Source organism: Carcharhinus amblyrhynchos, chromosome 4, assembly GCF_965287045.1.
Source record: "Carcharhinus amblyrhynchos chromosome 4, sCarAmb.v2.hapA, whole genome shotgun sequence".
NCBI lineage: Eukaryota > Metazoa > Chordata > Chondrichthyes > Carcharhiniformes > Carcharhinidae > Carcharhinus > Carcharhinus amblyrhynchos.
This window is the reverse complement of record NC_137327.1, coordinates 59,304,713-59,330,262: the sequence shown is the minus strand read 5'-3', so window position 1 is coordinate 59,330,262 and position 25,550 is coordinate 59,304,713. Positions and strand designations below refer to the sequence as shown.

The 25,550-nt window shown below is 46.1% G+C and overlaps 1 protein-coding gene across 1 annotated transcript in view; it reads right to left on the bottom strand.

The window, feature by feature from the left end:
- The window catches only part of LOC145342052 (RNA-binding Raly-like protein), an 883,196-nt gene that overhangs the window by 39,629 nt on the left and 818,017 nt on the right, over positions 1-25,550 (bottom strand). Inside the window, exons 7-8 of the mRNA XM_080187223.1 lie at positions 17,638-17,798; positions 1,890-2,003 (exon numbers count right to left, since the gene is read on the bottom strand). Of these exons, the coding sequence (XP_080043349.1) occupies positions 1,890-2,003; positions 17,638-17,798 (275 nt within the window). The remainder of the gene's footprint in view (positions 1-1,889; positions 2,004-17,637; positions 17,799-25,550) is intronic.

The window sequence follows — 25,550 nt, the reverse complement described above, 5'->3', positions numbered from 1 at the left end:
CAGGGCATTGGTTGGGGAGTGCCCCCTGGGCATGGGCACCCTGGAAGTGCTAACCTGTGCCCTCAGGCACTGCCCAAGAAGCATAGTGCCCATGCCCAGGGAGCACCTTGGCACTGCCCACCAGGCATCAGGTGTGCCAAGGGTTTAGGGCCTAGGAGGGCAGGACTCAGGAGCGAGGCCAATTGGGGCAGGATCAGCCAAGCAGGGCCTAAGGGGCAATCGGTGGGGTGGGGGGAACCTGTTGCCACTCTGCAGGCAGGATTGGTCAGGGCTGGAGGGAGGCCAGTAACCGGGGCAGGCTAGGTGGCGGAGTTCTCCTGGGAGGGGGGGTCGTGGTGTGTTGGGGAGTGGGGCGGGGAGAGCATTGTCAATGCTGGGATGGGGTAGGGGACTGGAGATTGGGGCGCTCTGGGACGGAAAGGGGTCAGGGCTGGTCTGGGAATGCTTGTGGGGGCTGTGATCGGGCCATGAGGGTGGGTGTAGGGCCGCAGGCTTAAGGTGAGGGGGGAGAGGTATAACACGGATATTATAGGGAGGTTTTTCACACAGAGGGTAGTGGGGGTATGGAATGCTCTGCCAAGTAAGGTGGTGGAGGCAGGCACGCTGGAGTTGTTTAAGAGTTACTTAGACAGGCACATGAGTGTGTTGGAGATGGAGGGATATAGGAGATTGTTTTAAATAAGGTTCATTAGCATTGGGACGTCCCTGGTAATGTAAATGGATAAGGTATGATAATAATGTTTTTTCTCTTTTAATTCACAGGTTAAAGTCGGTCCGCCTTGTTGTCCAATGAGGGGCATACACGCGATGGGTCGTACTTGGGCTGCTCTTGGATGTTCGAGATTGGCCTAGTGCTTCATGTTGTTAGTGTGTGCTTAAACTGGACCAGATGCTGGGCAACACGACAGCTCAGTGACTATCACTGTTTGCTGTGCAGATACATGGATTTGGGCCGGTGTCTGTGGGAGTTTGCGCATTCTCCCTGTGCTTGCGTGGGTTTTCTCCGGGTGCTCCGGTTTCCTCCCACACCCCAAAGATGTGCTATTAGGCTGATTGGAAGTAATAAATTGGCCCTAAACTAGTTTCCCTCAATGTGGATGGCCATAAAAACAATAGATAAGGGTCATGGGTGGAGGGGGGACTGGTAGTATTAAAATGGCGGCGCGGGCTCGTTGGGCCAAAGGGCCTGTTTCCCGGGCTGTTTTTGTTCTTTGTTCTTTTATCACTGCTGGGGTCCCGTACTGGCCAGTGACTGAGCTGGTTAGCAAAGTGCAAGCTGTTACTTTAGGGCCACTGCGCATGTGCAGAGTTCCAGGACTGCCAAGACTCTGGTGTGAACAGGCATCGCCCACCTGAGCTTTTAATGATATTCACGATTGCGACCTCTGCATTGCACAGAGTGCGGAAGTTTCAAGTCTGAATCATGAATTACACCATTTTTCCTGCAACTTCAGCACTTTGAATTTTTTGGGGAGAATCACCCCCCCCTCCACCCCCGAATATTTCACATTGAGTTATGTGCAATGCTTAACCATTTATATATTAATAGACCTATCATCAACTTGAAATGGCAAAAACAAAAGAAATATTTATACCTTGGACACAGAGGGAGTGCGTGACTATTACAGTCAATATTGTGAGCAATCAGCACGTACCTCACTTCGCACACCCTTGCTTTACGTGTGTATCACTTCAGTCACATCGGTCAGAAGAAAACTACATGTATAGAAATCAGCAAAATATGGTAACCCTGCACTTGGGCAATGGTCAACAAAAAGTCTTGTGGGCCACAGTCAGAACCCAGATGGGCTGCATGTCACCCCCAGGCTGCAGGTTGCCCACCATTGATGTAGTAGCTAAGGGCAGCATTAGAGAGTAGGACTCCTCACCTGGTGGAGCTTTGCGCTGTTTCTCCATCCTGTCCAGGCTCTCCAGCAATCCATCGATGCGATACTTTATCTGGGTAAGCTCTCGCTTTATTGTCTGTAGGTCATCAGCTTTCACTGAGAAACAGAAAGCAGCAAACATCAGCTCAACATCATCAGAGGAAAGGGAATGACTTAAATAAAGACATGGTCAGTTGGTGCCAACACTGCCTTTAAAGAGTCTATAGGCTGAAGGACAAAGGCAAGGCTGGGAGAATTAAGGTGTTCCACAATCTAGACATTCTGGGAAGAATATGTTAAAGCAAGAAAGTGAAAAATCACAGAATTGTTACTGTGCTGAAGGAGGTCATTTGGTCTATCTGTCTGCACCAGCTCGCCAAATGAGCCTCATGATTTAGTGCCATTCTCCTACCTTTTCCTCCTAACCTCACATATTGTTTCTAATCAAATATTCAATTCGGCACAGCTTAGCACTGCTGCTTCACAGCTCCGGGAACCTGGAATCGATTCCCAGCTTGGGTCACTGTCTGTGTGGAGCTTGCACATTCTCCCCGTGTCTGTGTGGGTTCCTCCGGGTGCTCCAGTTTTCTCCCACAGTCCAAAAATTGTCTCTTAGTGTCCTGGGATGTGTAGGTTAGAGGGGTTAACAGGGTAAATTTGTGGAGTGACTGGATAGGGCCTGGGTGGGATTGTTGTCAGTGCAGACTCAATGGGCTGAGTGGCCTTCTTCTGCACTGTAGGGATCCTATGATAATGCCTTCTGAATATCTCAATTGAAATTGCCACCATCACACTTCCTGGCAGGTATTCCAGACCCTAACCGCTCACTGTGTAATAAAGGGTGGGTTTCTCCAATCTTGCCCTCTCCTGCCCCATTGCCAGCGAAAATGGAGAATTTGGCACTCAGCCTAAAGTCCCATTCACTGCAGCGGCACCGGGGAATCAGCCCCAGATGAGGTTGGAGGTTTCCAGCAAAAGTCCTGTCACAGTGCGGATGGGATTTTCCGAAGCCCAATGGTGTGCTTTGCGGGATCAGAAGCAGCCCTCCATTGGTCAATGGCAGGATTTATGGACCTGCCACTGCCAATGGGGCTTCCTGTGGTATGACCCCCCCCTCCCCCTCCAATGAGAATCCTATGGCAGGAGTTCACTGTCAGTGTGACTGGATGATCCCGCTGACAGGAATAACCAGAGCAGTCCAGTCTGTATTTTCCTTTATTTGCAATCATCTTAAACCTTTGCCCTCTCATTCTCAATCTTTTACTTGATGGATCAGTTTCTCCCGATCTATGATGAAATCGATGAGTCCTGATTTCAATACAGCAAAGATTTTATATTCTTTATTCTTTTGTGGCTAGCCAGTAGTTGTCGCCCATCCCTATTTGCCCTTGAATGGACTGGTTTGCTTGGCCATTTTAAACGGCAGTTCAGAGTCAACCAAATTGCTGTGGATCTGAAGGCAGAGGTAGACAAGACCAAGTAAGAATGGCAGATTTCCTGCCCTAAAGGACATTTAAGACAATGGATGATTGACACAGAGGAAGGAAAGGATGGGTAAAAACAGTTCAATGTTGCATTGTTCGGATTGTAGTCACAATCCTGGACAGTCTGATATTCCAAATCCCTAATCACAAGCAGTTGCCCTTTTACAAAAGCTAGTATGTGTCCAGGAAGGAAGCTCCACCCCCATGAAGGGCACAGCACCATCATAATTTTATTCATTTGCTTGATCCCTTAATAATATTTCATTTGTTTTCGAAAGTGGATGAGCGAGGAAGAGGCAAATGGCACCCACCATACAGCCATCAATCAGAGCGAATTGAATATTCATCTGACTCCGTTTGTGAGGAACATACTCACAATGCATTTGACAGCTACCAAATCTTCCTCAGTGATGCAACAAACTGCATTACATGGTAATATTATGCATCTACATCTGAATATTTACCTGCATGGATAGATAGAATGTCAAACAAATCCTCTGGGTGTGCTTAAAGATTAATAATGGACTATAATGTGAAATCGAGGTTGAATCTAAAAAGAAAATCTTGACTTCATCTGTTCCCACTCCAACCCGACTCAGGTTAGCAGAGCAATCCACATGCATATTCAGGGGTGAGGGGAGGGTAGACATTTATGAAAATATGGAACGGAAATGTAAAGTATTCCTTATTATTTTTAGTTGTTGATTTATATGTAAATCTCTGACTTGTGGGCATGGACTGTTTCAGCAACTGACTTGTCATGAATGGTGCTGAGCGTGGTCAATGAACATCCCTACTTCTGACCTTATGTTGGAAATTATCAATGAAGCCACTGAAAGTGGTTGAGTCTGGAACATTACCCTAAGGAACTCCTGCTGTGATGTCCTGGGAATGACCAATCACCACAATCATCTTCCTTTGTGCTGTGAACAAAGAACATAGGAGCGGGGGCCCATTAAGCCTACTCGGCCATTCAATTAGATCCTGGTTGACCATCTAGCTCAATGCCACTTCCCACACTATCCCCGTATCTCTTAATATCATTAGTATCCAGAAAAATATTGGTCTGTTTTGAACACACTCAGTGACTGAACCTCCACAGCCCTCTGGGGCAGAGAATTCCAAAGATTCACCTCCCTCTGAATGAATAAATTCCTCCTCATCTCTGTCTTAAATGGCCTACCCCTTGGTTCTGAGTCTGTGTCTCCTGGTTCTAGACTCAGCAGCCAGGAGAATCATCCTCTCCGCATCTACCCTGTCACGCCATGTAAGAATTTTCTAAGTATCAAATACATCACCTCTCATTCTTCGAAACTCTCAGAAAACAGGCCCAGTTTCCTCAATCTCTCCTCTTGAGACAATCCCACCATCCCAGAGATTAGTCTGGTGAACTTCCACTGCACTCCCTCTATAGCAAGTATATCCTTCCTGAGATAAGGAGACCAAAATTGTACCTGATACTTTGGGTCCAGTCTCACCAAGGATCTATACAACTACGGCAAGACATCTTTACTCCTGTACTCAAATCCCCTTGTGATAAAGGTCAACATGCCAGTTGCCTTCCTAAACGTTCACTGTACCTGTTTGTTCGCTTTCAGTGACTCATGAGAAAGGACGCCCAGGTCCTTTCAGACATCAACATATTCAACTTCTCACTATTTAAGAAATACTCTAATCTCTTGTTTTTTCTAATGAAGTGAATAACGTCTCAGTTATTCACAGTGTATGCTTTCTGCCATGCTCTTGCACATTGACTTAGCCTGATAAACCTCCTTGAAGTCTTCTTGCATCCTCCTCCCAATTTACATTCCCATCTAGTTTACAGTCATAATGGCTCAATTACACTAGGTATGTCCCCAACCAGTGGAGAGCTTTCTCCCTGATTCCCATTGATATCAATTTTGCTGAGGCTCCTGGATGCCAGTCTTGTAGCTGAACTGGAACTGTTTGGTTGGGTACGTGGCAAGATTTGTCTTCAATACAACAGCTGGGATGCCATCAGGGTCAATACCTCCGGTGCATCTAATGCCTTCAGCCATTTCTTGATATCATGTGGCATCTGAAGGCTGACATTTGTGATGATGGGGATCATCGACTCTACACTCCAGTTGCAAATGCTTTGGCCTTTTTTTTGCATGGTCACACTGAGCTCCCTATGATTGAACATGGGGATGTTCTTGGGGCCTCCTCCTATTAGTTGTTTAATTGTCTGCCGCTATTCACAACTGGATGTGACAGGACTGCAGAGCTTAGATCTGATAAGTTGGTTGTGCAATCACTTAGTTCTGTCTATCTATTGCATGCTGTTTCTACTGTTTGGCATGGATTAAGTCTAGTATTGTAGCTCCACCAGCTGGCACTTCATTCATTGATATGCTTGGTCTTGCTCCTGGCATGCCCTCTTGCACTCTTCATTAAGCCAAGGATAATCCCCTGACTTGGTGTTAATGGTAGACTGAGATTATGCCAGGTTGTGCTTGAATACAGTTCTTCTGCTGCTCATAGCGCACAGCATGAATGCCCAGTTTTGGGTCACTGGATTTGTTCTGAATCTGATGATAAGTGCTGGCGAGCTTTTCAAACAGGGGATCCGTCGCACGTGTGCTTGTTAACGTCCCCTCAACTTTGTAGAAAGACTATGATGATGAGCCAAATGGCCTACTTCTGCTCCAAAGTCTTATGGTTTTACGGATAGTGATCTGGCCTCGAGGTTTCTGTCCCTTATATAGAGGGGTTGAGACCAACTGGAGCACCCCAACCCACAGCAGATTGTATTCATTTGTGAAACACAGGCATCGCTGGCTGGCCAGCATTTATTGCCCATCCCTAGCTGCCCAAGAGCAGTTAAAAGTCAATCATGCTGTGTGTCTGGAGTCACATGCAGCCCAGACCAGGTAAGGATGGCAGATTTCCTTCCCTAAAGGACATTAATGAACCAGATAGGTTTTTCTGACAATCGACAATGCTTTCATAGTCATCAGTAGATTCTTAATTGCAGACACTTTATATTGAATTCAAATTCCACCACCTGCCATGGAGGGATTCAAACCAGGTCCCTAGAACATTAGCTGAGTTTCTGGATTAATAGTCTAGTGATAATACAACTAGGCCATCGCCTCTCTGTGAATCTGGGGAATCAAATCTTCTGCTTTGTTGCAGAATTGTGCTTCATTGAGCATTGCTCTTAGTCACTGAGAACTCAACTGCAGGCCTTTTAACAGCCCTCACATTAGCCTGATTATAATGGAGCTAGCTTCTCTCTTAGCTGGTATCGTTTCACAAACATTGCCAGCCCTTTGAAAGTTTACCCAGGGGATTGTCCTTCATATGTGAGGCCAAGCAGCGAAAGGCCAGTAACATTTTAAAGGAGAGAGCTGTTCAGTATATTGGCTCTTTACTATACAACAGCCATCTGTTTTGTGTAGCCTGGAGGTTTCCTTCAAGTCCAATTAATGATGTGCTAGAGTGATTTAATTCAAGTTGGCAGGATACTGGGTGTCCAGACCAATGTGTTGAAACATTGAGAACTGGGCTTCAAACTAAACAGATGGGGCTGATTTCCTCTCTTGAATGCTACTTAGCCAGCTTTCGATGGGCAAAAGTCCAGAGGATAGAATTAATGGCCCTTAAAATACAATCCATTTCCTTTCCTTTTTTTGCAATGTAAAAACAGCTTGAAGTAAAGGTTCACTAGGAAGTTTAAAATTAAACCATTTTCAGTAAAGTGTCTGTGAAGTCACAACTCAGAATATGACACTAGAAACAAGCATGGATTTTTCCCCCTATCTAAATACAAGAGCAGACCACTGATGATGTACTGGAGACTCCCAACAGAGCGCCGGCTATAGGTGTGCACACTTCACCTCGGGGCTGAAGACTTAGAAGGGGCAAAAATACTGTGGAGGGTGGAAAGCTGAAATATAGGCAAACAGTATCATAGAATCCCTGCAGTGCAGAAGGCCATTTGGCCCATTGAGTCTGCGCTGAATATAATCTCCCCCTGACCATGTCTCTGTAACCCCATGTATTTACCCTGCTAATTCCCCCTGACACTATGGGACAGTTTACTATGGCCAATCAATGTAATCCACATATCTTTGGATTGTGGGAGGAAACCAGAGCACCCGGACGAAACCCATGCAGACACTGGGGAGAACATGCAGACTGTCATCTGAGGCTGGAATTGAACCTGGGTCCCTGGAACAGAGGCAGCAGTGCTAACTTCTGTGCCACTGTGCCACCCATATTTCTAGCATTTTCCAGTGGCCATGAAATTGCGACATTGTTGCCTCTGATCTCCTGATACTATTTTGGCAGGGCGATTAATGGGAGCTCCCAGTGGATTGGGTTCACACTCTCCCAGTGGGAGATTGGCCAGTAATGCTGCCAAATTTCTAGGCCACTGTATTCTTCCCATTTCTTTTCACCTTTCTTTTCCTTGAAGTAAACCTGTCAGAGAAGAGCACCATGGTCTATTTAGAAAATGGATTCTATCATGAGTAGGCCTGGTGGGCTTCAAACTGGACAAAACGTCAATGACATGGGAGGAAAGGAAAGGGTCCAGTGACTGAACTTAAAGAAAAGGAAGGGACATGAATTCAGAATCAAACCCTCTTCTGTTATATTGAAAAAAAGACAACCAAAATTATTTGTGGCCTTTCGTTTTTTTGAAAAAAGCCATTCTTCGCTTCTCAAACTGAAGGTTCATTTGATGGCCTGGATTTGCTGTAGGATCGGTGCCTGTTTTCAGGCCAAAATGGGAGCTGTGCCAGGGAACCATTCTACTAGTTGTGTATTCTCTGCTCTGCCGGGGTTGTCCTCTGGATTGGGCACTGTTTGCTGAATATACCACCCCGGCTTGTATGGTGTCACCAAATCTGTTTCCGGAGGTTTCATCACATGACTTCTTGCCTCCTTTACCCCTTTACCAGTCAAAGTCCTTTTTATTCCCAGTTCTTCAATTTTTATATAACCATTAAACAGAAAATGTTTAAATAAACTTAATGAAACATGTTATCCCTTAATATCCAAAGAGTTTAATATCCAAAGAACTCTAAGATCTTACAGTTGTGCGTAGCAGTGATTGGGAGATTAATGGTTAATTCTGGGGAAGTTGAGGGTAATCTTGGAAAGTTGTTGACCCTGTCTTTTGGAGTGTACAACTGATAGATATTTAACCTTTATGTAATGTTAAGATGGCCACTGAAACCCACCTGTATATGCACACATGTCTGCCCGTGCATAGAAAACCAATGATGGCACTCCGCTGCACCCAGCCTGCCAGTACTCCTCTGCACATACAGCAGTGACATCACCCAATAAAGGAGACTGTGCTGATCTGAACAGCACCATCTTTGGTCCTAGCCACTGTCTACTCTGTCACTCACAATGGTGTTACAGAGTAAACTCAGGAAGCATTGTGGAAAGCATGCCCCTGTCTACATCCAACGGGGATGAAATAGCAATGTCGAGAGTTTCAAGTTTTTGGACTCCAGATCACCAACAACCTGTCCTGGTTTTCCCATGCCGACACTATTGTTAAGAAAGCCCATCAACAGCTCTATTTTCTCAGAAGACTAAGGGAATTTGGCATGTTATAAGAACATAAGAAATAGGAGCAGGAGTAGGCCATCTAGCCCTTCGAGCCTGCCCCGCCATTCAATAAGATCATGGCTGATCTGTCGTGGCTCAGTTCCACTTTCCCGCCCTCTCCCCATAACCCTTAATCTCCTTGCCTATCAAAAACCTATCTTCCCGCCTCTTAAATATATTTAGCGAGGCAGCCTCCACCACTTCAACAGGCAGAGAATTCCAGAGATTCACCACCCTTTGAGTGAAGAAGTTCCTCCTCAACTCCGTTCTAAACTGCCCCTCCCCCTTATCTTGAGGCTGTGTCCTCTAGTCCTACTGTCCTTTCTGAGCGGGAAGAGCCTCTCCACCTCTATCCAATCCATCTCTTTCATTATCTTATACGTCTCAATGAGATCTCCCCTCATTCTTTTAAACTCTAACGTGTACAAGCCTAGTTTATTCAGCCTCTCCTCATAGCTCAATTCAGCCTCTCCTCATAGCTCAGCTATGACTCTCACCAATTTTTACAGATACACCATAGAAAGCATTCTTTCTGGTTGTATCACAGCTTGGTATGGCTCCTGCTCTGCCCAAGACTGCAAGAAACTACAAAGAGTTGTGAATGAAGCCCAGTACATCATGCAAATCAGTCTCCCATCCACTGACTCTGTTTACACTTCCTGCTGCCTCGGAAAAGCAGCCAGCATAATGAAGGACCCCACGCACCCTGGACATTCTCTCTTCCATGTTCTTCTGTCGGAAAAAAAACAAAAGTCTGAGGTCGCATATCAGCCAACTCAGGAACAGCTTCTTCCCTGCTGCTGTCAGACTTTTGAATGGTCTTGCCTTGCATTAAGCTGACCTTTCTCTACACCTTTGCTATGACTGTAACAGTACATTGTGCACTCTCTCCTTTCTTTCTTTATGAATAGTATGCTTTGTCTGTATAGCATGCAAGAAACAATACTTTTCACTGTATGTTAATACTTGTGATAATAATAAATCAAAATCAATCCATGAACTGAGCATAAATGGCGCTGGCAATAAATACAGCTATTCTCTATTCATGGGATTTGGATGTCACTGGCAAAGCCAACATTTATTGTCCATCTCTAGTTGTTCTTGAGAAAAAGATGTTAGTCATCTCCTTGAATTGCTGTGTGGTGAGATCCCAATTAATTCTCTCCATTTGCATAACTGATAAACAGTTAACAATGTCTCATATTTTGAGTGTTGTTGGAGCTGCACTCATCCAGGCAAATGGAGAATATTCCATCACACTTCTGACTTGTGCTTTGTAAATGGTGGACAGATTTTAGGAAGTCAGGAAGTGAGTTACTTGCCGCTGTGTTCCCAGCCTCTGACCTGACTTAGATAGAAATAGTACCTTTGTAATTGGTCCAGTTGGGTTAATATTGAGAACATAATTCACATTATTAATACGCAGAGTTAATTCTCATGAGAAACGTCACTGTGCTGATGGCACACTGCACTGAGAATGGACAGGCTAAGAACTCAAATGTAATGGGCACCCTTGTCGGGTGCAATCAATTCATCGCAGCCGAATCATCAGGAAAGCCAAGCATGAGGAAAAGTGTAAAATGTCAGTATAAGTCAAACGGACCAAATATATTTTGGGTTTTCAGCAGGATTGCCAATCTTGTCATGTTGGTGTCTCACAAACGTTCCCCACCCATTAATGCTATGTTATGGGCATCCCTACTATTAGCATAAATTGTATTAGGGAAGGCAGTGGCACAATGACATTGTCACTAGACTACTAATCCAGAGACCCAGGGTAATGTTGTAGTGATCCAGGTTCAAATCCCACCATGGGAGATGGTGAAATTTGAATTCAATTAAAATCTGTCTAATGATGATTATGAAATCATTGTCAATTGTCATAAAAACCCATCTGGTTCACTAATGCCCTTTAGGGAACAGAATCTGTCATCCTTACCCAGCTTGGCATACAAGTGGCTCCAGACAAACGGCAATGTGTTTGATTCTTAACTGTTCTCAGGAATGGGCAATAAATGCTGGCCCAGCCAGCGACACCCATGTGCTATGAACGAATTAAAAATTAATTCTGCACAATGAATTTGACCCTGGAGCATCTGTTGGGTGTTAGGATGGGCAGGCTCTGATCCCGTGAAATTCCCACCAGATCCAAAAATCCAGGCTAGGAATGTTCATTGCTTGTTGGATCACCACATGTTAGGTCATATCCCCATCATGCTTCCACTGACGGGAGAGGGGAAGCTATGCTCGTGAGGTGATCTGAGACTGAGAGCTGTTCTTGGACCGTAAGATGGTCAACCTTACAGGATTGACGTGAGAGTACCCCCCAAATGCAAAATTAATCTCCAGAACACGACTGCAAGCAGAAACTGCTTTCAACAAGTGTGTTCTTCATTTGCTTTGAATACTTTCATTTATTCATTGTAAAAATAGTGGGGCTAATGAGAAGGTTATTCGACTGAGAATCAAGAATCATCTAGTTGGTTAATAGGTCTGTTCATTCCCTAATTGGCGCAGGAAAGCAAGGGGGAGTTACATGGTAAAAATTGCTCCAGAAATATAGGCCACAAGAGTTGGCAACCCAACCAACCCACAATACTGAATCTACAGCACATTTTCTAAGACCTTATGAAACAAGAGCAGGAATAGGTCATTTGATAAGATCATGGCTGATCTGACTGTGGCCTGAACTCAATTTGCCCCCCCCATAACCCTTGACTCCCTTGCTGATCAACAATCTGTTTAACTCGGCCTTAAATACATTTCATGAACCAGCCTCCCCTGTGTTTGCTAGCGAAGAAAATTCCAAATACTAACATCCCTCTGAAAAAAAAATTCTCTCACAAAGTCACAAGAAGATGACTCACTAGAGAACCCGTCAGCGAGAAGGTCAGAGGTCTAGACCTGTGTCCAAGTCAAGAAAATAAATTGTGAGAGAGCGATTCTACAAATACCACTTTTGTTCAAATTCTCTTTCTCCCAGTTTACTTCTTACATCAATGTGCTCCAAGTGTTAACTATTAGTTTATTTTAGGCAACTAAATAAAAAATAGCTGACTTTTCTCTATTTTGCTATGCGCTATTAATTTTGTATAATTGCATTTCATAATAGATTTCTCTAAAAAAAACACATGGATGAAAGTGAACATTTAATGAACGCACCATCTGGTTTCTCTGCAAGTGCACAGGAGCTTCTAATTAAGCCTCTTAAATTCCCATTTCAATTATGCAGCCCGAATGAATCTGAAGTGCCACAGTTTCAGCATCGTACCACTGATTCAATGAGGTAGGAAGAACGTAGTTATAATGTAAACATTTCTTCTTCTGAGTTCGATTGGTTAAAAGTGCACCCTAGCTTTTATAGAATCATAGGATCCCCACCGCGCTGAAGGAGGCCATTCATCCCATCAAGCCTGCACTGACAACAATCCCACTCAGGTCCTATCCTCCTGACACCAAGGGGTAATTTTACATGGCCAATCAACCTAATCCGCACACCTTTGGACTGTGGGAGAAAACCAGAGCACTCAGAGGAAGTCCATGCAGACACAGGGAGAACGTGCAAACTCCACACAGTCACCCAAGGCTGGAATTGAATCCAGGTCCCTGGCACTGTGAAGCAGCAGTGCCAACCGCTGTGCCACCATGATACTTCTTCTAGACTTGCCGCTTTAAAAGACAAAGGGCACTGAAATAACTGTTTGCCAGCGAGAACTTGACAGCTCAGTGGGTTCCAGACTTGGCCTTTCACCTCTAGGATCCTGTGTTAAATCCTGCCCAGGACATTAAAAGCCTTCCCACCCTCCCAATGTTGTCAGCCAGCTGTAAGGATTTGCATAATTTCCTATGGACATGGATCCATGAGATGACTAATGTCCAGCAGCCTTTGGTCCCAGACTTCAGCAGAAGCAATAGTTGGAACAGTGAAACCTCTGAAAGTTATAAGGGTGACGTGAGGGAAGGGGCAAGTAGTTGAAGAGTTGCTCTGGTTGGACATACCCTTGAAGGTTTGTCACATAACCTCCTGCCTCCAAATTCCCTGCCCCCATACTCCCACCATTGGTTGTCCGACATGTCCACTCTTGTGGTGAATGCTCACCTCTGGCCAATGGGAAAGCAGGCAGATATTTGTCATCTGATTGGATGATGCTTGTCTATTGGTCAAACAGCCTTTTTATCCATGCCCAATCATTGTGGAAGAAATTGAGAAAGAAAATGACATTTCTTGAGCAATACTTCTTATAGAGTTGTTTGCAGCAGTGTTTGGGAAATTAATCCAAAGCTTTGGAAGAACCGGAATATTCCGGGACTATTGGCCACCACTATTGGTGGTGGTGGGGGTGGATGGGGGGGGGCGGGGGGGGGGGGGCTTAGAAAGTAACCAATCATGAGATTAGGGTTGTCATCTCTGATTGAATTGAAGAGAGCTGTGCATAACCAGGGAAATTGAGGATCTGATCAAAAAGAGAGGCGTACGTTAGGTCCAGGCAAATAAAAACAGATGGAGCACTGGAGGAATACAGAGAAAGTAGGAAAGAACTCAAACAGGGAGTTAAAAGGGCAAAAAGGGGTCATGAAATGTTCTTGGCAGACAGGATTAAGGAGAATCCTAAGGCATTTTATTCATACATTAGAAACAAAAGAGTTGTCACGGAAAAAAAATTGGACCTCTCTGGGACAAAGGAGGTGAATTATGCTCAGAACCCAAGGGAGTAGGGGAGATCCTAAATGAATACTTTGCATCAGTATTCACAAAGGAGAGGGATGTGTTGACTGGGAGTGTCTCAGAGAGATGTGTTGAAAATCTCCATTACAAGGGAGTAAGTGTTAGTTTTTTTAGGAAACATTAAGACAGACAAATCCCCAGGGCCTGATGGCATCTGTCCTAGACTGCCCAGGGAGACAAGAGATGAAATTGCTGGGCCTCTGACAGAAATCTTTGTCTCTTCATTGGACACAGGTGAGGTCCCAGAGGATTGGAGGATAGCGAATGTGGTACTGTTATTTAAGAAGGGTAGCAGGGATAACCTGGGTAATTATAGGCCGGTGAGCTTGACGTCCGTAGTAGGTAAATTGTTGGAGAGGATTCTTAGAGATAGGACGTATGCACATTTAGAACGAAATAATCTTATCTGTGACAGACAGCCTGGTTTTGTAAGAGGGAGGTTGTGCCTCACAAATTTGGTGGAGTTTTTTGAGGAGATGACAAAAACAGTTGATGAGGGAAGGGCAGTGGATGTTGTCTATATGGATTTTAGTAAGGCATTTGATAAGGTCCCTCATGGCAGGTTGGTGCAAAAGATTAAATCACATGGGATACAAGGAGAGGTGGCTAGATGGGTCGAGAACTGGCTTGGCCACAGGAGACTGAGGGTAGCAGTCGAAGGGTCTTTTTCCGGCTGGAGTCTGTGACCAGTGATGTTCCGCAGGGCTCTGTACTGGGACCTTTGCTATTTATGATATATATAAATGATTTGGAAGAAGGTGGAACTGGTGTGATCAGTAAGTTTGCGGACGACACAAAGGTGGCTGGACTTGCTGATAGCGATGAACATTGTCGGACAATACAGTAGGATATAGATAGGCTGGAAAATTGGGCGGAAAAATGGCAGATGGAATTTAATCCAGATAAATGTGAGGTGGTGCATTTTGGTAGAACTAATGTAGGGGGGAGTTATCCAATAAATGGCAGAACTATCAAGAGTATAGACACACAGAGGGACCTGGGTGTGCAAATCCACAGATCCTTGAAGGTGGCAGCACAGGTGGAGAAGGTGGTAAAGAAGGCATATAGCATGCTTGCCTTCATAGGACGGGGTATAGAGTATAAAAACTGGAGTCTGATGTGGCAGCTGGATAGAATGTTGGTTAGGCCACATTTGGAGTACTGCGTCCAGTTCTGGTCGCCGCACTACCAGAAAGACGTGGAGGCTTTGGAGAGAGTACAGAAAAGGTTTACCAGGATGTTGCCTGGTATGGAGGATCTTGGCTATGAGGAGAGATTGGGTAAACTGGGGTTGTTCTCCCTGGAAAGATGGAGAATGAGGGGAGACCTAATAGAGGTGTATAAAATTATAAAATTATGAAGGGTTTAGATAGGATGAACAGTGGGAAGCTTTTTCCCAGGTCGGAGGTGACGATCACAAGGGGTTACAAATTCAAGGTGAGAGGGGCGAGGTTTAACTCAGGTATCAGAGGGACGTTTTTTACACAGAGAGTGGTGGGGGCCTGGAATGCACTGCCAAGCAGGGTGGTGGAGGCAGACACACTGGGATCGTTTAAGACTTATCTGGATAGTCACATGAGCGGACTGGGAATGAAGGGATACAAACGAATGGTCTAGTTGGATCAATGAGCGGTGCAGGCTTGGAGGAGGCTGAAGGGCCTGTTTCCTGTGCTGTATTGTTCTTTGTTTATTATTGAGGCTTTACCACATTAGCTTCCATCTCCAACTACCTCACCAATAGAGTCACAGGATGCAAACTTCTGCTCGCGCTAGTGGCAAGCTTGGAGGTGGAAAGGACATGTCATTGGACGGAATGTACTGGAACCCTGCCATTCAGCCAGAACTAAACTCTGGACAGGAAGGCCCATGGTCAACCTTCTCATCCTGTCGCCAATTGAGGGCCTTACATGGCCAATTCATGATAACTTAAGTGTTCCATCTCACTGCCACTGATATTAACCCAGTGACAGACAGGTCTGTTGCCATGCAAGTGTGACAGCCAAAACTGTGCAGCCAACCTGCCATCTCTGGGGTTGGGTGGATGGGGTGGGGAGTGCGCTGACAGCCATCTTGACCTTTCTGCTGATCCTCCTACACCACTCCTCTAAAACATCCAGCCCTGAAACTTCGTCACTTCTGTCCCCACATTACTGACCTGTGGCCTGGGACAGTCAGCGATTAGCCTCTGATCGCTGGCAGCTCCTGTTAGGTAGGACTTTCACTCTCATGATCTTGATTCCAGGGGAAGGCCCACAGCTGGCCTCTTCACTGCCTGATTGGCAGGACATATCGAAAAGAGGCAACTCTGGCCAGCTCTCCAACTAGCAGGCAATGTCCCAACCCCTCGATGAAGTTCTGCCCATAGAGTCACTTGTGGTACAGAATGAGGCCCTTTAGCATATCAAATTCATGCCAGCTTGCTGTAGAGAAATACAGTCAGTCCCAAACCCCAGCTCTAGACCTAGAGCCCTGCAAATTTCTTTTTTTCTTTGAAATCATTGATTGTCTGTTTCCACCAACCTGGTAAGAACTGAGTTTCAGGTCACTATTCAATTCATAAGAATGTTCTTCCTCATGTCCTCTCTGCAGCTCCTGCCCAAAGCCTTAAATCCCTCTTCCCTAATCCATTAGTTAATGGGGACAAGTTTTCCCTGTTAGAATCTTGCACACCTCTATCAAATCTCCTCTCAATCTCCTTTGCTCCAAGGAGAACAACCCCAACTTTTCCAACACTAACCATGTAGCTAAAAGCCCCTCATCCCTGGAACCATTCTGGTAAATTCCCTCTCAAGGGCTCTCACATCCTTCCCGAAGTGTGTCTTTGACTAATCCCATTCCTTTTAACTGCTGAACAAATGTGTTCAATTTAAATTTAAATGGAATATGGTCTATTTTTTCCTCGCTAGTTGCTTGTAGCGGTGCCAGGAGCATTAATCTTTAATTCCTGGAGATTCCAGGACAACTGTAGTAGATAAACAGAGATTTGCAGTGGCTGCAGGGTTGTAATTATGGGGTCTTCAAAATCCTATGGTAGCTTGGGGTGAACACTGGGGTATGGGAGAGTGAAAGAGGACCTCTTTTAGAAGTGGGCAGGTTATACATCAGGAACAAGATTTATTTCCTAAGGGTTTGGGGAGATGTAATCCACCACCCTCCTCCTGATTTTTAATGCTTACAGCTATTGCTTGGCAAATGCAGAAATATTTTATGATGTGAATATTACTCCATCAAGTGAAGAGAACATGCCATTTCATTGAAAAACTCAGAGCTCACTCACTGAGTGACTGAGCCATCAGAACGGAAATACTGACCAACCTGCCAAGCCACAGTCACCCTCCAGGAACCAGTCAATCATCAGAAGGTATCAACCACAAACATTAATTAGAAAACCACCTAGGAATAATCAACCAGCTGCCAGGAGTTAACTAGTCACCTGAAGTTAGTTAAACAACTAACAAGAGCTATGCTTAAAAAACCTTCTGACCTCATGGACACTGGGGATTTTCCACTGCCAACTGCAGTGAATGGAGTTTTGGCTGAGCAATGGGGTGGGAAGGGACAAGATTGGAGTATGCTGCCAGGAGTTAACTAGTCACCAGGAGCTAGTTAACCAACTGCTAATGAATGAGTCACCAGGAGTTAGTCAGGCCTTGGTGATCCAACCACCAGTGACTTGGGGCATTAGTTTTCCAGCTATGGGAGTAGCTGCCAACAATCATTAGGGGAGTCTGCTTTCTACATGCTGATTCTCCCTATTTGCCCCTCCAGTAATTTGCTCTCTCCCTCCTGCCAGGTCCCTGTTTGTAGATACTGCTATTGCCTCTGTGGATTCTGTCTCTCCCTCCCTCTCGCCCGTGGTAAAATATCTCATTTCTCTTGGGCTCTCTCTGGAGCCCGGCATTATTCCGCCTGCTATTTACACAGGAAGAGTTCAAACAGGTTCTCTTACATTTCGTCCTGGCTGATGGAGTTGCAGCAGCACTGGAGCGCGGGCCACTCTTGACGGGGAAGCTGCCCTTGCTTCTCCGGGGGACGGAGACCATGACGCGCTGGCGTTTGACAGCTGGCACCGCCCGACTTGGTGGAGGGACTCTGTGGTAGTCGTACATCCTGCAAAATGAAAACAAGGCTGAACACGAGCAGAGCTGAGAAAAGCCGGTTTGAACTGTAGGTGGAGGTGCCGGGGACTCGGGCCGTAAATGTATCAGACACATAGGTTAGGTCTACCTCCAGTCAATGAGATGGTCACAGTCAGGTTGTCAGCAGCATAGTGGGCAGTCAGGAAATTATAACGTATTGTTTCAGTGCACTGATACAATGGCATCCATGTAATGCATCTGGAAACGGCACAATACTTAGTCAATATAAATCACCCCACTCTCACTTATATAGTAGCTGATCTCACTGCACTATCTTAAAGCTTTTCACACAACAAATGACTTCCTAGGGTACGATTGGGTAAGCATGGCAGGCATTTGAATCAGGGTATTCTCAACCAGCCGCAGTTGTTTCATTTTGCAGTGTTGATCAAAGCAAGAATGTTGCCCTGGATCTGTTTGTTAATACCCGTTCAACTGGCCCGCCAGTCCTCCCACATTCAGTAAACAATTTGTGCCTGAGATCATATGCCTCGTGACTGTGTGGACTATGCCAGACATTCTGGCACTCCATTTGCTTTCTCTCGCCGGACAGTTAGAGAGGTTAAGACTGTCTGGCCCAAGCCTGCACTCTGAAAGCAAACACCCTCCATTAACACTCAAATTCAATAGAGGGTTTTCACCGCTGCACTGGGTGCTGAGATTGCCTTGCTTCCATTGTAGCAAGATAAAACACTCAAATCACAGAGACATGTGTACTGTAAAGATAAAAAAGACAAGGGGGCCATAAAAGAGAAGTAGTAAAGGGAAAAGAAATAGAAAAGGAGGAAGATAGTCATTTAAAAAAACGATACATGTGATACATTGCTTTTGTCATTAAATATATTCATATTGTATATATCCAAGCTTGCCCCAATCACTTTCAGTACTTGCTGATCTTTATGGTTCCTGGTCTAGCAATGCTTCATTTTAAAAGTTCTCATCTTCATTTTAAATGCCTCCCTAATCTCACCACTCCCTATCCCTGTGTCCAGTCCTATAACCTAACAAGATAACTGTTCACCCAATTCTGGCCTCTTCTGTACTCTGGATTTTAAAATTCCATTGTTGATAGTCTTGCCTTCAAGGCCCCAAATTTCCTCCCTAAACCTTTTTAACCTCTCTACTCTCCGTTAAGACAATCCTTAAGACATATTGCGTTGACCACATTTTGGATCATTATCCTAATATCTCCTAACAGGGCTTAATGTCAAGTTTGACAGTGCTCCTGTGAAGCACCTTGAGATATTTTACTACCTTAATGGAACTATACAAATCCAAGTTGTTGTTGAGAATGAACAACTGTTGTAGAACTTTGAATTTTGACAAATGTTATCATGTACTCATTCCAAGATTGAGTAACAATTTACCAAGATGGTACTGGAGCTAAAAAGGATTAAATTATGAGGCAAGGTTGCACAGACTAGGACTGTATATCCTTCAGCAAAGAAGAGTGATCTATTTGGGGTGTTCAAGTGATTAAGGGGGAGCCAGTTAGTTGGTTAAATGGCTAGCATTCAGGATGATACCAACATCATGGGTTCAATATCTGTTCCGGTTGAGGTAGACTTGGGATCTGCTCCTTGTCCTGACCCATAGGAAAATCAACGGCTAAACCTCAAATAGTGGAGGATACCACCTGGGGGAGGAGAATTTCACAGTAAATTCATTGCAGTGTTAATGTAAGCCTTACTTGTGACTATTAAATAAACTTCTTTACTTTTTAGAAGATGATTAAAGTCATCCTTCTGGAGATGAGCCCAGAGCATCATCAGTGAACACCAGACAATGGTGCAGTCTAGTAATCCAGAGGCCCAGACCAATTCTCTGAGTGCCAAACTGTGCCGGGGCTGTACCAGGCCACAGTGCCAAGGCATTGGCTGGCCATATCCCTTTACCGGGGTGAGGGGGCTATACTTACCTTTGTGCCTCCGGAAGGATCCCCTCTTGCTCACTGAGAGACTGGGCTCAAGATCCTGCCATAAATTGTCTCAGTCTATTTCTAACTCCATCTCCATGGGTGGCATGGTAGCACAGTGGTTAGCACTGCTGCTTAACAGCTCCAGAGACCTGGGTTCGATTCCTGGCTTGGGTCAGTGTCTGTGTGGAGTTTGCACATTCTCCGTGTGTTTGCATGGGTTTCCTCCGGATGTTCCGGTTTCCTCCCACAGTCCAAAGATGTGCGGGTTAGGTTGATTGGCCCTTAATGTCCTGAGATGCGTAGGTTAAAGGGATTAGCGGGTAAAATGTGTAGGGTTATGGGGATAGGGCCTGTGTGGGATTGTGGTTGATGCAGACTTGATGGGCTGAATGGCTTCCTTCTGCACTGTAGGGTTTCTATGATTCTAACACCATCTCCTTGATTTCGACGAGTGGCTGCCTTTTGGTGAGTGTGCTGCATTGTAATTACTGTATTTTGACTTAATTCTAGTTCGGGAGGGTTTTTGTTTATTTTTGCGCTCCGTAGCGGGAGATAGGCGCGGGGGCTGCTGGGAAGGGAGCACGGGAGTATAAAAAGAAGGCCAAGGTAGATAGCGGGCAGTGGAGTGAGGCGGGAAGCAGAGTGAGAGGTAAAAGGGCTTAAGCTCACTGGGCTTGGGCGAGCGCAGGCTCAGTAACAGGAATTAATAGGACACCTTAAAAGGGGGCAAACATAATGGCAGGGTCTAGGGTTACACGTGTTCACTGTGTTCGTTGTCACATGTGGACATTTCTGGAGACAGCACATCTCCCGAAAGCCCACATATGCGGGAAATGTCTAGAGGTGCAGCGATTAAGGGCCCGGGTGAGGCAGCTGGAACTGAGGCTGGAGGATATGTTTTTAGTTAGGGACAATGAGGAAATAATGGATAGGGACAGTAACACTGAGCAGATACCAGGACCTAGGAGGAGAGATGGATGGGTTACAGTTAGGAAGAGCAAAAAGAAAAGGAGTCATGGCACTAGGACTGCCCCGGAGGAATTACCCCGGAATATCAAGGGTGGGGTGACAGCTGGGGTAGAGAAGGCAAGGGAGGGAGATCAGAATACCTCGGAGGAAGGGAAGAGTGCAGGGTGTGAGATAGTGGTGGGGGATGGGAGAGTCAAAGGGATTGATAGGCGGTTCTGTGGGCAAAAGCGGGACTCCAGGATGGTAGTCTGCCTCCCTGGAGCAGGGGTACAGGATGTTTCAGAAAGGATAGAGGGAATTTTGAAGGGTGGAGGGACTGAGTCTGATGTGATAGTGCACGTAGGAGAGAAGGATGTAGGAACAAAGTGCAGGGGGGACATACGTAGGCAGTTCAGGGAGTTGGGGGCTAAGCTGAAATGTAGGGCCTCCAGGGTGGCGTTCTCTGGGCTGCTGCCGGTGCCTGGGGCTAGCAGGGCTAGAAATAATGAGATACTCCAACTAAATGCGTGGTTGAAGGATTGGTGTAGGGCAGAGGGTTTTAGATTCGTAGACCACTGGGAAGTCTTTATGAAAGAGGGGCAAATATACAAGAGGGATGGGGTACAGTTAACTGGGAAGGGCATGCATATCTTAGCTGGAAGGTTAGCTGGAGTGTTTCGGCAGGGTTTAAACTAATATGGAGGGGGGTGGGGAGGTGGACGGAACTGGGATTGGGGATAGGGTAAGCCCAGAGGGTAGGAAGAAGGATCGGATTGTTTCTGAGGGTCTTCGGTGCATGTGTTTCAATGCTAGGAGTGTGACTGGCAAAACAGATGAACTGAAGGCAATAATGTTCGAAAGGAAGTTGGAAGTGGTGGCGGTGACAGAGACTTGGTTAAAGGAAGGGCAGGACTGGCAGTTGAATGTTCCTGGGTATAAGTGCTTCAGGCGTGATAGGGGTGGGTCGCTGAGAGGTGGGGGATTGGCGTTGTTAGTTAAGGATTGCATCATAGCCGTGCAGAGGGAGGGAGGTATAGAGGATATAGGAATTGAGTCGCTATGGGTGGAGTTGAGGAATAGGAAGGGAGATGTTACTATGTTGGGTGTGTACTACAGACCGCCCAACAGCCTGAGGGCTGTCGAAGAAGGGATAAGCAGGGACATTCTAGATAAGTGCAGGAAGAATAGGGTGGTGGTAGTGGGAGATTTTAATCTCCCCGGGGTAGATTGGAAGGTGCCGAGGTCAGAGGGTGCTGACGGGGAGGAATTTGTACAGTGTGTAATGGAAGGATCCCTGGAGCAGTATGTGGATAGCCCGACCAGAGAGGGGGCTATACTGGACTTGGTTCTGGGGAATGAGCCTGGGCAGGTGGTTGACGTTGAAGTAGGAGAGCATGTGGCTAATAGTGACCACAACTCTGTCTGGTTTAAGATATTAATGGATAAAGATGAAGCCTGTCCTAAGGGGAGGGTGTTAAACTGGGGGAGGGCTAGAAACAATCGGATTAGGCAGGATCTTAAAGATACGGACTGGGGTAAGCTGTTTGATGGCAGGTCGACGCTGGGTATGTGGGAGTCTCTCAAGGGAAAACTAAAATCTTTGCAGGAAAGACATGTGCCGGTCAAGAGGAAGGATGGGAAGGGTAGGATTAGAGAGCCGTGGGTAACTAGGGATATTGAGGACCTGGTCAGGAGGAAGAGGGAGGCGTACATTAGATCTAGGCATTTGAGGACAGAGATAGCATTAGAAGAATACAGAGAATGTAGGAGAGAACTTAAAAGGGGCATCAGAAAGGCAAAAAGGGGCCACGAAATGGCTTTGGCGGGTAGGATTAAAGAAAATCCTAAGGCATTTTACTCCTATGTTAGAAATAAAAGGATGGTTAGAGGGAAGATTGGTCCTCTCAGGGACAGAGGAGGGGAACTATGCTTGGAGCCTGGGGGAATGGGGGAGATCCTGAATGAATAAATAATTGACGAAGGAAGTGCCGTGGACGTAGTGTACATGGACTTCAGCAAGGCGTTTGATAAGGTCCCCCATGCAAGACTTCTTGAGAAGGTGAGAGGGCATGGGATCCAAGGGCCTTTGGCCTTGTGGATCCAGAACTGGCTTGCCTGCAGAAGGCAGAGAGTGGTTGTGGATGGGGCTTTTTCTGAATGGAGGTCAGTCACCAGCGGAGTGCCTCAAGGATCTGTTCTGGGACCCTTGTTGTTTGTCATTTTCATAAATGACCTGGATGAGGAAGTGGAGGGATGGGTAAGTAAGTTCGCTGATGACACGAAGGTCGGTGGTGTTGTGGATGATCTGGAAGGATGGCAAAAGTTGCAGCAGGACATAGATAGGATGCAGGACTGGGCGGAGAAGTGGCAGATGGACTTCAACGCGGATAAATGTGTTGTCGTCCATTTTGGCAGAACCAACGGGATGAACGAGTACACTATTAAGGGCAGAAGTCTGAGTAGTGTTGAGGAGCAGAAGGATCTTGGGGTCCGGGTCCACAGGACTCTTAAATCGGCCTCGCAGGTGGAGGAGGTGGTCAAGAAGGCGTATGGTGTACTGGCCTTCATTAATCGAGGGATTGAGTTTAGGAGTCGGGAGGTAATGCTGCAACTTTATAAGACCCTTGTCAGGCCTCATTTGGAGTATTGTGCGCAGTTCTGGTCGCCTCACTATAGGAAAGATGTAGAAGCTATTGAAAGGGTGCAGAGGAGATTTACAAGGATGTTGCCTGGACTGGGAGGCATGCCTTATGAAGTTAGGTTGAGGGAGCTGGGACTCTTTTCCCTGGAGAGACGAAGGTTGAGAGGCGACCTGATAGAAGTTTACAAAATGTTGAGAGGGATAGATAGGGTGGACTCTCAGAGGCTATTTCCCCGGTTTGAAATGGTCGCTACGAGAGGACACAGATTTAAGGTGCGGGGAGGGAGGTTCAGAAGTGATGTTAGGGGTAAGTTTTTCACTCAGAGGGTGGTGAGTGAATGGAATCGGCTGCCGTCAGTGGTGGTGGAGGCGAACTCGCTGGGGTCTTTTAAAAGACTTCTGGATGAGTATATGGGGTTTAATGAGATTGAGGGTTATAGATAGGTCTGTAGGTTGGTAGGTGATGTGGTCGGCGCAACTTGTGGGCCGAAGGGCCTGTTTGTGCTGTAGTGTTCTATGTTCTATGTTCTATGTTCTATGAATACTTTGCGTCGGTATTCACGCAGGAGAGGGGCCTGGTGTCTGGTGCTGTGCTTGAGGAGTTTGAGGATCCGTTGAGGGAAATAGTCATCACGAGGGAAGAGGTGTTGGGACTTTTAGACAGTATAAAGACGGATAAATCTCCAGGGCCTGATGGCATCTATCCCAGGCTGCTAAGGGAGGTGAGGGATGAAATTGCTGGGCCTCTGACGCAAATCTTTGTCTCTTCTTTGGACACAGGTGAGGTCCCAGAGGATTGGCACATTGCAAATGTAGTACCGTTGTTTAAGAAGGGTCAGAGGGATAACCCAGGGAATTATAGGCCGGTGAGCTTGACTTCAGTTATAGGCAAGCTAATGGAGAGGATCCTCAAGGATAGGATGTATGAACATCTGGAGCGCTGCAATCTGATCAGGGATACGCAGCATGGCTTCGTTACAGGGAGGTCGTGCCTTACGAATCTAGTGGAATTTTTTGAAGAGGTGACAAAAACGGTTGACGAAGGACAAGCCGTTGATGTCGTCTATATGGATTTCAGTAAGGCATTTGACAAGGTCCCTCATGGTAGGCTGATAGAAAAGGTGAAGGCTCATGGGATACAAGGCCAGGTATGTAGATGGGTGGAGAACTGGCTTGGGAGGAGGAGACAGCGAGTAGTAGTGGATGGCTCCTTTTCCAATTGGAGGTCTGTCACCAGTGGTGTGCCGCAGGGCTCGGTACTAGGACCTCTTCTGTTTGTGGTATATATTAATGACTTGGAAGAGGGGGTAGGTGGTGTGATCAGCAAATTTGCTGATGACACTAAGATGGTTGGATTGGCGGGTACTGAGGAGCAGTGCCTGGCAATGCAACAGGACATAGACAGGCTGGTAGATTGGGCAGATAGATGGCAAATGGAATTTAATCCGGAGAAATGCGAGGTGATGCACTTTGGCCGGAATAATGTGGAGGGGAGTTATACGATAAAAGGTAGAACTATCCGGAGTATAGATACGCAGAGAGACCTGGGGGTGCAAGTGCACAAGTCCCTGAAGGTGTCGGTGCAGGTGCAGAATGTGATGAGGAAAGCGTATGGTATGTTAGCCTTCATAGGAAGAGGTATAGAATATAAGAGTAGGAGTCTGATGTTGCAGTTGTATAGAACGTTGGTTAGGCCTCACTTGGAGTACTGCGTCCAGTTCTGGTCGCCGTACTACCGGAAGGATGTAGAGATCCTGGAGAGAGTGCAGAGGAGATTTACCAGGATGCTGCCTGGTATGGAAGGGCTGTCTTACGAGGAAAGATTGAATGAACTTGGGCTGTTTTCCCTTGAGAGACGTCGGCTGAGGGGGGATCTAATAGAGGTTTATAAGATTATGAAGGGGATAGATAGAGTAAATGGTGGTAAGCTTTTTCCGTTATTAGAAATGGATAGAACGAGGGGTCACGAGCTTAGGGTGAGGGGGGGCTAGGTATAAGACAAATATTAGAGGGCAGTTTTTCACGCAAAGGGTAGTGGGGGTGTGGAATGCACTGCCGAGTAAGGTGGTGGAAGCAGGCACGCTAGGGTTGTTTAAGAGTCACTTAGACAGCCACATGAGCGGGCTACATATAGGGGGATATAGTAGGCCTTACTAAACATTGTAGGCTTGGGAATACGTTTTGCCTCAGGGATGTTACAGTCTGTTTAATAATGA